Consider the following 14,671-nt stretch of genomic DNA (forward strand, 5'->3'; position numbering starts at 1 on the left):
CAAGAGGGAAAAAGGAATGAATAAATGGTATGAGGATGGTGGTGGTGGTGTGTGTGTGTGTGTGTGTGTGTGTGTGTGTGTGTGTGTCGGGGGCGGGGATCATGAGAGAGAGAGAGAGAGAGAGAGAGAGAGAGGTCATTTTCCGCGATATTAAATGAAAGCGAAATGAGAAACTGACCGTACGTGTGTGTGTGTGTGTGTGTGTGTGTGTGTGTGTGCCCAGGTGTGACCCAGTTTCTCTAATACCCACATTTTCCGTTCCCCTTTTTTTCATACCTGGTTTTAATTATGAATATGGACGGGGATTTAAAACACGACTTAATTGCAATATATGAACCTCCACGGACGCTCCAGAGAGAGAGAGAGAGAGAGAGAGAGAGAGAGAGAGAAAGCATGTAGGGACAGTATTATTCTCCCTTAGACGGATGGGGATGAATATTGAATACTTAATGTGTGTGTGTGTGTGTGTGTGTGTGTGTGTGTGTGTGTGTGTGTGTGTGTGTGTGTGTGTGTGTGTGTGTGTGTGTGTGTGTGTCTGCAGTGCGACACTTTCAAGGCCGAGGGAGGAGGAGGAGGAGGAGCATGTGAAGTGAGTGCGTTATGTAAGACCGGTTTGAGTCTGGTGGTGATGGTGGTGGTGGTAGCAAGTGGTTGTAGTAGTAGTAGTAGAAGTAGTAGTAGTAGTAGGAGGAGGAGGAGGAGGAGGAGTGAAAGTAGTTATATAAATACTTGGATGTGAAAGAGAGTAAGAGTAGTAAGACAAGAATTTTATGGAGGAGGAGGAGGAGGGGAGGAGGAGGAGGAGGAGGAGAAAAAGAAGCAGTAGCAGGAATATAAATACTTGAAGGTGGATGTGAATAGAAGTAGAAAGACGGGCATGAATGAATGGGAAGAAGGAGGAGGAGGAGGAGGAGGAGGAGAGAAAGAGGAAATGGAAGAAGAAGAGGAAGACTGTGAAAACTATACTTTGGTCGCGGGGGAGTAAGAGGCTTAAGAGGAGGAGGTATAGTAACAATGAAACAAAGACATGGTGGAAGAAGTGGAGGAGGAGGAAGAGGAGGAGGAGGACACAAGAAGCAGGTAACAGAGGGCTTGTTGGTTTTCGCCTAATGAGGTTACCTGCCTTTGAAGTGTATGGTTGTGAGCAGAAGAGTGGCAGAGATGAGGAGGAGGAGGAGGGTGAGGAGAAATGTTGGTGTAGTTAAAGTGGTTTATATTTTTGTAGTAGTAGTAGTAGTAATAGAAGTAGGTAGTAGTTGTAGTAGCAGTAATAGTAGCTTGGAGACGGAAGTTATATTTGCTATTATTATTATTATTATTATTATTATTATTATTATTATTATTATTATCATCATCATCATCATCATCACCATCATCATCATCGTAGTTCATCAGCAAATTTATGATCTTTTTACTTCGTCTCTTCCGTGTTTTAGGTCAGGCGTTGACCTTTCCTCCTCCTCCTCCTCCTCCTCCTCCTCCTCCTCGTCATCATCCACCTGGTCTGTCTCACACACATAAACTAATTAGTGGGGTCGTTACTGTGCTCTGATAGGTAGGCGGTGCTTGTGGTCACTTGGCGGCCGCTTGGGGGAGGGATGAAGAGGAGAAAGAGGAAGAGGAAGAGGAGGAGGAGGAAGATAAAGATGAGTGAAGATATAGTACTCACGGGTAGGTACGTTCACATAATTTAGAATGCTCTAATTAATGTTGAACAGGTGGAAGGGAAGAGAAGGAGGATCAAGAGGAGGAGGAGGAGGAAAAGGCGAAGGAGAAGGATGAGCAGAAAGATAAAGTGGAAGGAAAAGGCAGATGCTATATATACATAATAATAACACCAACAAGTAAAGTACTACGCCCGGCTGCCTCGTCCCCAGGTATGGCTTCACGTAATTACGACAGGTGTACTAATTAGCGAACAGGTAATTACAGGGGGCATAGATTACATGTGTCGGACGAGTATTGGAATGTAGATCACCAGAGGAATGTTCTGTTGTCGGGGAGGGAATGTTTTTTTTTTCTTTTCTTTTCTTTTTACGGATGAGAGACGACAGGTGGAGGGGGAGAGAGGAGGAAGAGGAAGGGAGGGAGAGAAAGGGTGGTAGGGAGCGGAGGCACAAATAGCCCTCTCTCTCCTTTCACCCTTCCATCTCTGTTTTTCTCTCCCTTCCTCCTCTCCCTCCCCTCCTCCTCCCTTCCCTCCCTTCTTTATCTCTTCCTGGTTTCTTCCTCCCTTCTCTCTCTTTTTGTTTTTACCTTTGTCTTACCTGCTCCTTCTGTTCTCTACCTTTGTTCTTCCTCCTTCATTTTCAGTCCCCTCATTTTCTTTAATCTTCTCTATTGGCGTCTGTATCCTCTTCTTTCCTCTCTTCCTCCTTCTTCTTTGTTGCTGATTTGTTTTTGTTTTTTTCTTTTCTTATTGTTTAAACTCGAGACTTTACTTCTTAATTAATCACCTCTCTCTCTCTCTCTCTCTCTCTCTCTCTCTCTCTCTCTCTCTCTCTCTCTCTCTCTCTCTCTCTCTCTCTCTCTCTCTCTCTCTCTCTCTCTCTCTCTCTCTCTCTCTCTCTCTCTCTCTCTCTCTCTCTCTCTCTCTCTCTTCCTTTATTTCATCTTCTCTCTCGTTGTTTTTTTGTTTTATTCATCTTTAGAGCTTTCCCCTCTCATCTCTTCCTTCCTCCCCTCTTCTCTTTCCTTTCCTTCCCGTGCCTTCCCTTCCGTAATCTTCTACTTTCTTCCCTTTTCTTTTATTCCCTTCCCTTCCCATGCCTTCCTTTCCCATCCCTTCCTTTCTCTTTCCTTTCCTTCCCTTTCCTTCTATTTCACTCCATTCCCTTACCTTAGTTTCCCTTCTATTCCCTTTCATTTCATTCCATTTCTTTCCTTTCCCTTCTCTTTCCTTTCCTTCCATTTCACGCTATTCCCTTTTCTTCACTCCCCTACGCTTCCCTTCCCATCCCATCCCGTCCCTTCCCATTCCTTCCCTTCCCATTCCTTCCCGCCCATCCCTTCCCCTCCTCCACCACAGAGAGGATTCGGCCCATCACCTCTTCAGCTAATGCGGCGGGAGTCCAATTCGAACCATTAATACTTCGGCGCTTATCAGGGCCGAGCCGAATGAGACTCTTGAAACAATTCCTCTCGAGTCTTCTTCTCCTCTTCCTCCTCCTCTCCTCCTCCTCCTTGTCCTCAGCTTCCTCGTGCTTCTGCTTATTGTTTTCTTTTTGCTCTTTTTCTGTCTTCTATATTGATTATTTTGTTTGTTTCGTATTATTGTTGTTGTTGTTTTCATCATATTTCTATCTCTTGTTCTTTTTCTTCTTGTTTTTGCTACGTTTTTGTTTTAATATTCTCGGATTTTTTTATTCTTGTGTTTCTTTTCCTCTTTTCGTAATTTTCTTCTTTTCCTCCTCCTCCTCCTCTTCCTCCTCCTCCTCCTTCTCCACTAAGAGGCATAAAGAGTGTCGTCCCTTTAACTTTAATCAATATTCTTTCAGGTATAAAATTAAGAAAGGTGAAGTCTCTCTCTCTCTCTCTCTCTCTCTCTCTCTCTCTCTCTCTCTCTCTCTCTCTCTCTCTCTCTCTCTCTCTCTCTCTCTCTCTCTCTCTCTCTCTCTCTCTCTCTCTTTAATATTCGTGTCTCGTCTTTGACTTTTTGGCAACTTCATTTTCTTTTATTTTTATTTATTTTATTGAGTCACGTGGGAGGCAAACCGGAGAGAGAGAGAGAGAGAGAGAGAGAATGTTTCCTCCATTTAATTTTCTCTTTTATCTCATTTTTTTCTTGTTTGTTTTTATATCAAGAGCAATTTCTTTCCTTATCTCCTCCTCCCTCTCCCTCTCCCTCCCTTCCTCTCCTCCTAATTTCCTTCTTCCTCTGTTTTTAGTCTTTGTTGCTAAGTTGCTCATTTTTGTTTGATTTCTTTGTTTGCTTGTTTATTTTTCTTCTGTTTGTGTCCTTTTTTCTTTATACCTTTGTTGTCATTCATGTTTTAATTTTCTTCTTTCATTATTTTCCATTTTCTGCTTCTTTATTCTTTATCTTTTTCTTTTTCTCTCCCTTTTTATTTCCCTTTTCCCTCGTCTTGGTTAAATGTAGCATGTTACTATTTTCTTCCCTCTCTCCCTCTCCTCCTCTTCCTCCTCCTTTTCCTCCTCCTGCTCATTATTTCCATTTCATTTTCTTCCTCCTCCTCTTAGTTAAATGTGGCGTTTCATTTTAATACTCTTACTCCTCTTGCTCTTCCTCCTCCTCTTACATTCTTTTATTCAAATTGCCCTTCGTCGCTGAGAGAGAGAGAGAGAGAGAGAGAGGTGAAGCGGCAGGTGCTCACGAAACATATATGTGTGCAACAAGAATAGCAAACACCTATATTTTTGCCTCCGTGTGTGCTAGAGCCTCGCCAACGCACACGGTCGCACACGTGGAAAAATGGTTAAATTTGCCTTTGATTATTGCATTTGTTTACAGGTCTACAGGTGTGCGTGTTGCTTGGCTTGCTTGTGTTGCTTGTATTTATGTCTTGAGGCGGATATTGGAAAACGCGTGTGTTCTTTGATGATATATTCTACAGGTTTTCAATGTAGATGTATGCTATGTTACTTGCATGGCGTTTCTTTTATTCATGCCGTGAGGTGGTTCTCGGCATATAAAGACGTGTGATGTTTTAATAAGCGATTTTTTTTTTTTTTTTTTTTTTTTTTTAAGTATATGTTCCACAAGTTTTTAATGCAACTATATGGTGTACGTGTTGCTTGTGTTGCTTGTAGTCATGTCTTGAGGCGGATATCGGAAAACGTGTGTGTTCTTTGATGATATATTCTACAGGTTTTCAATGTAGATGTATATGCTATGTTACTTGCATGGCGTTTCTTTTATTCATGCCGTGAGGTGGTTCTCGGCATATAAAGACGTGTGATGTTTCAATAAGCGATTTCTTGGTTTGTTTTTATCTTTTATTATATACTCCACAAGTTTTTAATGCAGCTATATTTGTTGTGTTACTTGCTTGCATTTCTTTTATTCATATCCTACACTGGTTCTTGTAGGGATTAATAATTGAAAGTTATGATTTTGAATACACGATAAGTTGATTCAGTTGGATCAGTTTTTATCTACAACACAAGCTTTTGATGCAGATTCATGTTACTTGCTTGCATTTCTTTTATTCATGTCATCAGGTGATTCTCGCTACATGAAAACGCGTGATATCTGAATACTCGATAAGGTGGTTTGGTTTTTCTTTGATGGTATCGTTCACAAGTTTTCAATGCAGATCTATGTAGATGTGTATTGTGTTACTCGCTTGCAGTTCTTTTGTTCGTGTCCAGAGGTGATTCTTGGAGATGTGAATATTTTAAAAGTCTTATATTCATATTCTCGAAAAGTTGGTTTAGTTTTTCATTGATTATTACACTCGTTTACAGGTATGCAGTAGTATTCACCACAAACCAACATCGCACTAACAGTCATGCCATGCAACACAATTCACCACATCACCTCTCCATCATCCCTCTTTTTTCTTCATCTATAGATATCCTATCCCCCCCCCCCTTTTTTTTTTTTTTACATCAAAGGATGGGGCTCAAGGGCAACAAAAAGAATACAGAAAAAAAAGCCCGCTACTCGCCGCTCTCACAATAGTAAAAAGTAAAGAGTAGCCAAAAGAGAGGTCAGTTCCGGGTGGAGGGGTGTCTTGATACACTCTTCATTATTATTCTACCTACTCTTTCCTTAACCTCCACCTCATTCCACCTTCTTTCTCTTCATTTGTCATTTTCCTTCTTCCCTCTTCCTTCCCGTCCGTTCCTCTCCTTTCCCCTCCTCTTCTCTCCTCTCCCTTTATTCCACAAACACAATAAGTGCATCTTCTAAAGGGATTCCTGAAGCTAAATATGCATATGAAAACATGTTATGCTTGTACACGTGAGAAAGTGGTTTGATACATTTTTAATAACTGGGTCCGTTTTCAGGTATTCAAATCCGTCTGTTCTTTGGATTATTATTTACGGTAAAGGAGACAGGCCTAGGGAAAGGTACACATACATAGTAGGTTGTATCGGATATATGCAAGTGTAATTAGGTTATTCATGGCTGTGTGTGTGTGTGTGTGTGTGGTAGCAGGTGAGGCTGATTATAATTACACAGGTAGGCCTGGTAATTAAACTATGCAGGTATGGTATTAATTAGATTACCGGTATACATAATCATGCGAACGTGTAGGAACTATGCAGGTGTGTCTAGACTCCCGTAGCTGAAGGTGTGTAACAGGTGTCTGGAGTTGATTACAGGTGGTGGTGCAAATAGTGAGGCTCTGCAACAGGTGTGGAAGTGTGATTACAGGTAGGGCATTGGGGACCGCAAAGAGGTATGGAGGCATGACTTGAGGTGGGCAGGAGCAGGTGTGAGTGTGATTGTGGGTAATAAAGGTAAGTAGGAACAAGTGGAGGTACGTTTATATATGACAAGTGTGTTTAGGAGGAAGGAAAGGAAAGAAGGAAAGAGGTGGGAAGGAGGGAGGAGAGAGGAGGTGAAAGATAAAGGGAAGGTTAACGTGTTTGTGTGTGTGTGTGTGTGTGTGTGTGTGTGTGTGTGTTATTACAGGTGATGTAAGATAATAATGCAACACCTGTTATAGCGGTGATATACGAGGCATTACAGATATAAGGAAAGGAATGCAGGTGTTATCTTAGCGGGAATTTCACGGCTGACTACCTATCTGTTAAATCGCGTGTGTGTGTGTGTGTGTGTGTGTGTGTGTGTGTATGTGTGTGAAGAGAATAGAGCTGAACATTGGAGGCCGTTTAATTTATTTTGTGATTTTATTCATAATTTATTACCACTAAGACATAGCTTTACAGATGCGTCCATTATGCATGTGCGTCCATTAGCAAATGTTAAGTGATTATATATACCAACAGTGTGTCATATATTCCCAGGTCATTAAAAGAGGAACTTCAGGTGTTGAGGACAATCAGGTGTTTATGACTCATCTCTTACAGACTCCTTATACTCCCATGTTCTTATCTCTGGTGTGGCAGATATGTTAGGGCAGTCAGGTGTTATCCCAGGTGTGTGACAGGTGTGTTTTCTTCCCCGCAGGTGGTAGGGCGAGGCGGCGCGGGCGAGGGGGGAATATGGTCTCCGGGAACTCCACCTTCGTCAGCCACGACGGTCTACAGCCGGAAGTGAGTGTTGGGGGGGATAAATGGGGGAAGGGGTGAGGTGGAAGTTTGGGGGGGGGGTGTAAAAAGGGATAGGGGAGGGAGTTAGAGCGGGGATGTGGGGGGAGAGGGGGAGGGGGTAGTTTGTGGGGGGTGAGGGGGAAGGAGGAGATGCAATGGCGTGGAAGGTAATGGGTTGGTGATTGGAGGTTACTGCGATGGGGAGGATGGGCTGTGAGAGATAGTGAGGGGGGAAGAGGGGGGGAGGTTGGGGTGGGAGAGGAGGGGGTGAGGGAGAGAGGGAGGGTACCTGGCAACACACCTTTATAGAGAACAGTTTGCGGAATGACTGAACCGTTATCGAAGTGTGTGTATAACGTTGATTGGTTCTACTGTTACGTCTACCGCTACTGTTACTACTACGACTACTACTACAACTACTACAACTTTTTTTTGCTCCTTTTTTTCACTTTTTCTTTTTCTTGTTTTCTTCTTTTCATCTTTTTCTCCTTTTTCTGTTTCATCTTCATTTTCTACTACTACTACTACTACTACTACTACTACTACTACTACTACTACTGCTGCTGCTGCTACAACTTCCACTTCCCTAACACGCAGGTGGCAATCCTTTCACCTCACTAATCATTTAATTCGGCAGACAACCACACACTCGCTCCTTCAACTAGAGATTATTGGACTAAATTTGGACCTAATCGAAGGAAGTAACGCCCCCCTCCCCCCTTCCTCCTTCCCTCCTACTCCTCCCCTCCATCCGTCATTCTTCTTTCCTGCTCCTCCTCCTCCTGCTGCTCCTCCTCCTCCTCCTCCTCCTCCTCGTCTTCCGTTACTTTGTTTTATTCGTCCACAGTTTTATGCCTCTGTTCTTCCCATTCTTTATTTTTTCTTTTTGTTTTATTCTTTATCTTCTCTTTCCTCCCTCCATCCTTCCTCTCTTCGCTTTGCTCTCCTTAGTTTTTCTTATATTCGTCTATTTTTTACCCATTCTTTATTTTCTTTTTCATCTTTTCTTCATCTCCCTTTTCTCCCCTCATCTTTCTCCTTGTTATTCCTCTTCCTTTTCCCTCCCCTATATTGCTCTCCCTCCCTTCATCTGTCATTCTCCTTTTCCCCTCTTCTTCTCGTCACTCCTTTCCTCTCCTCTCCTCTTACTCCATTTTCTCTTTGCCTCTCCTCTTTCATCTGCCATATCACCCTCCTTACCTCGCCTCAACTCCACCCTTCTCACCTTACCTCCCTTCTTACATTCCTCCTTGTCTCTCCCCTCTCCTTCCTCCTTGTCTCTCCCCTCTCCTTCCTCCTCCTCCTCCTCCTCCTCCTCCTGCCCCTCCATTTACCTGTAATTCATAAGTGCAGTGATACTCTTTGTTAAAGGAAGGTGGAGGAGCAACGCCTAATTTGGTAACACTGCCGAGAGAGAGAGAGAGAGAGAGAGAGAGAGAGAGAGAGAGAGAGAGAGAGAACGTTTGTCCTTGAGAAGATATTTCGTTGCCCTTTGCTGGTGGGTGGAAGAGAGAGAGAGAGAGAGAGAGAGAGAGAGAGAGAGAGAGAGAGAGAGAGAGAGAGAGAGAATGTACAGAAAGATGGATATAAAATTTTAAAATGAATAGATTGAAAAATATACAGATATAGACAGAGAAACAGACAAACAGGTACATACACACAGACAGACACAGACAGGAAGGTAGCGAAGGGAATATATAAACAGACATAAATAACAATGTAGGTCAGAGTCAGAGGGATCAACAGGTACAAAAATCCGGACGCTGCTTCCTCTTCCGCCCCAGGTAAAGGTTAATTATTCCCTACACCTGTGACGCCCCTTGAAAGGACAGGTGAAGGGGGAGAGGGGGAAGGAAGTGTGTTGGTGATGGTGATGGAGGTGAAGATGGAAGTAGTTGTTGTGGTAGTGGTAGTAGTAGTTGTAGTAGGAGTAGGAGTAGGAGGAGCAGGAGGAGGAGGAGGAGATGTAGATTTAGTAGTAGTTGTTGAAGTGGTGATGGTGGTGGTACTGATGATAAATGATGATATTGAAATGATAATAATAAAACTAACTACTACTACTACTACTACTACTACTACTACTACTACTACTACTACTACTACTACTACTACTACTACTACTACTACCACTGCTGCTGCTACCACTGCTGTTCTTTACTACCATTCTACTGATACTAATATTAATAATGATAACTATTACTAATGATAGCAATGAAGGAAGAAAGACATGTTATGAATATGACATTAAATATTGAATAGATAATGGTCCTACGAAATTAGTTCATTAGCGAATATTCATTGCTGTTAAGTCGATAAGTAAATATAAAAGAACGCTTAATTATCTAACGTATTATATTCATTTCCGTTAAATTCTATCGGGATTTCAATTAACAAGATGAGTTTCCTTACTGGTGCTGCCATTACTACTACTACTACTACTACTACTACTACTACTACGAGTACCCCTTCTACTAAAACAAACTTTCTAGTACTTCATCTACTACTATTACTACTACTACTACCACTACTACTACTACTACTACCATTTCTACCCACCCCCGTTTCCTAATCACCAAACATCACATGGGATTGAAACATGCATCGCCCTCAGCATCCCGTTTCAATGTTTCACGGAGACGCACAAAAACGCACCAGACTTGACCGCCTCTCGAGTAATTGGCCTAAATTGGCAATTAAGTCGTTGAGTGTTGAGTGATGGCTGTTGCCACCGCCATGGGCACGATGAGGCGGCGCTACGCTCACTGCCGGGTCTTCAAGGGTGTTATGCTGCCTGAGTAGTCTTTGTTAATTTGTCTGAGTGGGGTCTTACGTAATGCTGACTGAGTGGGACTTACGTCACGCTGAATGAGTGGCCTCTTTGGTATTATGCTGTCTGAGTAGCCCTCCGTGGGTGTTATGCTGTCTGAGTGGCCCTTCGTTGGTGTTATGCTGACAGAGTGGCCCTTCGTGGGTCTTATGCTGTCTGAGTAGCCCTTCGTTGGTGTTATGCTGACAGAGTGGCCCTTCGTTGGTGTTATGCTGTCTGAGTGGCCCTTCGTTGGTGTTATGCTGACAGAGTGGCCCTTCGTTGGTGTTATGCTGTCTGAGTGGCCCTTCGTTGGTGTTATGCTGACAGAGTGGCCCTTCGTGGGTCTTATGCTGTCTGAGTAGCCCTCCGTGGTTGCTATGCTGACTGAGTGGCCCTTCGTGGGTCTTATGCTGTCTGAGTAGCCCTCCGTGGTTGCTATGCTGACAGAGTGGCCCTTCGTGGGTCTTATGCTGTCTGAGTTGCCCTTCGTTTGTATTATGCTGTCTGAGTGGGTCGTACGTGATGTTGACTGAATGGCCTATGGTGTTATGCTGACTGAGTGGCCTTTGTTATGCTGCTTGACTGGCACTGTGTGGGTGTTATGCTGATGAGTGGGCTTTGTTATGCTGCCTGAGTGTCCCTTTACGGTGTTACGCTGACTGAGTGGGTCTTACTTCATGCTGACTGAGTGGCCTTCAAGGTGTTATGCTGACTGAGTGGCCTTCAAGGTGTTATGCTGACTGAGTGGGTCTAACTTCATGCTGACTGAGTGGCCTTCAAGGTGTTATGCTGACTGAGTGGGTCTTACTTCATGCTGACTGAGTGGCCTTCAAGGTGTTATGCTGACTGAGTGGCCGTCACGATGTTATACTAACTGGCCTTTGTTATGCAGTCTGAGTGGCCTTCACGGGGTTATACTAAGTGGTTGGTTCTGAGGTTAACATGCTTACTGAGTGGTCTTGAAGGTCTCTACGCCTATTCCGGGGCCCAGTAGCGGATTCGCCACGCTCAATCAGGGCCCAAGCAGTACAGTTATGCCTTGTGTGGCGCCTCAGAGAGGGTTGCTGTGGGTGTTACGCTTCAGGCGGGGCCGCGATGTTACTCTGTTTATGACAGGAAGGGAGCATTATGAGAGAGAGAGAGAGAGAGAGAGAGAGAGAGAGAGAGAGAGAGAGAGCGGTACAGGAAATGGAGGACAGTAGAAAAGAATAAAGAAAAAAAAGGGGGGAGAGGAAAAAGGAACGGTGGAGCGGGTTTTGTGGTTCAGAGGGGGGGGGGGGGGGAATTGCTCCCTCTTGCACGAGGGAGCACGGGCCTTTGCCAAAGACGGCCCGTTGCAGGGAACCGACAGACCGACTCTATCGGCGATCGAAATCTAGCCGACCAAGTCGGTCTGTCGACGAGGACTGGCGTGTCTCTGTGGTTCAGAGAGAGAGAGAGAGAGAGAGAGAGAGAGAGGTGGAAGCAGTGGCTTGGAAGGAAATGGTGAAATGAAAGGGAATTAAGGAGAGGACTGAGGAGGGAAAAGAAGAAGGGAGAGGAGGTAGTAAAAGGAGGAAAAACCCGGAGTTAAAGGAAGGAAGGAGGGAGGAATGGAAGGAGACGAGGAGATAAGGAGGGAAGGGAAAGGGGCGGAAGACCTTAAAGAGGAAATGAGGAAGAGGAAGGGATTTGCAGGGAAAAAAGTGGAGCGAGGAAGGAGGAGGAGGAGGAGGAGGGAGATGAGAGGAAAGGAAGGGGAGGAAAGGGGGGTAGGGAGAATGAATGGGAGGATTGCGCTTAGTTCTGAATCGTTAGTCCGTTGAGCAAACTAACTCCCCCCCTCCCATTTTTCCTCCCCTCCTCTCTTACCGCTCTTTCCCTTCTCTCCCTGTTTTTCTCTCCCCTCTCAGCCTCTCTTTGTCTTTCCCTTCTAACCTTCCCTCCATTCTTCTGTTCCTCTCTCTCCTACCTTTCTTCTCCCTCCCTTTTTCCTCCTCTCCCCTCCTCTCTTACCTCTCTTTCCCTTCTCTCCCTCTTTTTCCCTCCCCACCTCCCGGCCTCTTTTCTTTGTCTTTCCCTCCTTACCTTCCCTCCATTCTTGTTTCTCTCTCTCTTACCTTTCCTCTCCCTATATTTTTCCTTCCCTCCTCTCCTCTGTCTCTCCCTCCTAATGTTCTTCTATTCTTCCATGCATTCCTCTCCCTTCTCTCCTCTCCCTATATTTTTCCTTCCCTCTCTCCTTCCCCTTCTATCTTACTTCTCCTTCATTTCCCCTCCCCGCCTCTCCTCTATTTCTCCCTCCCAACCACCTTTCTCCATGCATTCCTCCCCCTCCCTTCCTTTCCCACCCCTCTTCTTCCTCCTCCTCTCTAAATCCAGCCCCCCATTTTTTATCTTCTCCCCTCCCTTTCTTACTCTCCCTTCCTCTCTTGCCTTCCCTCTCCCTATATTTACCTTCCCCTCCCAACCCTCCGATCATTCTTCCTCCCCACCTCTCTCTCCCTTCCCTCCTTTTCCACCCCACCAATTTCTAGAGCATTCAATTTTTCCACTCCCTCGTTCTCTCCCTTCCAGCTTCCCCACTAATAATTTTCTTTTCTCCACCCCTTCCTCCACCCCTCCAGCCCTTCCTCCACCCCTCCACCCCTTTCTCCACCCCTCCTCCACCTCCTCCACCGCCGCCTAAGGTGTTCGGGTCTTTTAATTACAGGTGGATCGGGCCGTAATGCGAACACAAGCAGGAATTAATGCGTCTCGGAGGGTGATTTAATTGCCTGTCTTTTGATCTGGTGTTTTTTTGTGTGTGGTGGTGGTGATTGTGGTGATTCATGGATGGTGCGTTCGTAGGGTTGAATGGTTGTTGTGGTTGTTGTTCATGGTGGTTAGTTGTTGTTGTTCTTGTTATTGCTATTGTTGTTGGTGTTGGTGTTGTTTGTGGTGGTGGTGTAGAAGTCGAAGTAATAATTGTTGTTGATGTTTTTTTGTTTTGCTCCAGTTTTTTCTTCTTTCTGTAACCACTCTACTACTACTACTACTACTACTACTACTGATACTACTACTACTACTACTACTACTACTACTACTACTACTACTACTACTACTACTACTACTACTACTACTACTACTACTACTACTACTACTACTACTACTACTACTACTACTACTACTACTACTACTACTACTACTACTACTACTACTACTACAACTACTACTACTACTACTACTACAACTACTACTACTACTACTACTACTACTACTACTGCTACTACTACTACGACCACTATCACAATTATTACTACTACGACTTCGATACTTCTATTAACACCACCATTAAAATTAACAGCCAGTATAATTGACCTGAATAGCGGCAGTAATCTGAGTCGAACAGGAAACAGCGCGGTGAGTGTTGGGAAAGTTATACCTTCCGGGAGTAAATAATAATAATAATAATGATGATGATGATGATGGTGAGAATAAGGCTCATTCTTCATTAGTCGTTCTTACCATTCCTTAATCTTTCTCCCTCTATATATACCTCTTGTCTCCTCCTCCTCCTCCTCTTCCTCTGCATGGGAACTAAAAATTGCTTATACTGTTTACGGGGCCCTCACAATGTTGCCATAATGCTCTCTTCGTACTCCCTCCCCCTTTCCTCCCCCTTCCTCCCCCCCTCCCCCCAAAATTCCTCCTCACCCCCCCCTTCCCTCCCCCATCCTCTCCATCTCCCTCCCCTCCTCTTCGTGATTATGTAGAATGTAGATAGTTGTTTTGTGCTACTTGTTTGTTTGTTTGTTTGTCGATCCACCTGAGCGAGCGAGTGAGTTTTACCTGTTCGTGATTAGTTTGTTGTTGTTGTTGTTTGTGATGGTGGTGGGGGGTGGAGGGGAAGGTGGTAGTTAGTGGTGCACCGCCGGTATTCTGTTCTGCGGTCATTGCTCTCTCTCTCTCTCTCTCTCTCTCTCTCTCTCTCTCTCTCTCTCTCTCTCTCTCTCTCTCTCTCTCTCTCTCTCTCTCTCATCTAGAATCACCGTAAAGTCTATAAATTTTTCTCCTTATATGACCTACTACCTTCCTCCTCCTCCTCCTCCTCCTTCTCCTCCTCCTTCTCCTCCTCCTCCTCCTCCTCCTCCTCCTCTTCCTTCTTTGTCTCCAGCTATTGTTTACATTTCTCACATTGGCTTCTCCTCATCTTTTCCCCTCTTTCTCCTCCTCCTCCTCTTTTTCCTTCTTATTTTTGTTCCTCTTCTTCTTTTACTTCGTTTTCTTCGCTTCCAGATCAGGGTCAGTAGTTTCGTCTCATCAGTATATATATATTATTTTTTTTCTTCTTCTTCTTCGCCTCCACCACCTTCTTCTTCTTCTTCTTCTTCTTCTTCTTCTTCTTCTTCCTCTCAAGGTCAAGACAATTTAACACAATAATTCACGTGGTCGCTTGTGTTTGCTTCCTGGTCAGCTGAAAGAGAGAGAGAGAGAGAGAGAGAGAGAGAGAGAGAGAGAGAGAGAGAGAGAGAGAGAGAGAGAGAGAGAGAACCACAAAGAACACAAGCATTTCTTAGGCCTCTCCTGACCCATCCTCACATAACCTTTTCTTCCCCGCTCCCTCCTCTCCCTCCCCCCTCCCCCCAAAGTCAAGGTCAAACAAGGTCATCTAGCTAACAAGTATGACGTCATCGGCTAATCCTCAAATGACGCAAC

At 44.4% G+C, this 14,671-nt stretch overlaps 1 protein-coding gene across 2 annotated transcripts in view; it reads left to right on the forward strand.

Moving 5' to 3' along the window:
- Positions 1-14,671, forward strand: part of LOC127006699 (uncharacterized) — an 82,504-nt gene that overhangs the window by 14,854 nt on the left and 52,979 nt on the right. For both annotated transcript variants that reach the window (XM_050876904.1, XM_050876905.1), the window contains exon 2: positions 7,103-7,188. In XM_050876904.1, the coding sequence (XP_050732861.1) occupies positions 7,138-7,188 (51 nt within the window). In that variant the 5' untranslated portion in view covers positions 7,103-7,137. The remainder of the gene's footprint in view (positions 1-7,102; positions 7,189-14,671) is intronic.

This window comes from Eriocheir sinensis, chromosome 33 (genome assembly GCF_024679095.1).
Source record: "Eriocheir sinensis breed Jianghai 21 chromosome 33, ASM2467909v1, whole genome shotgun sequence".
Lineage (NCBI taxonomy): Eukaryota > Metazoa > Arthropoda > Malacostraca > Decapoda > Varunidae > Eriocheir > Eriocheir sinensis.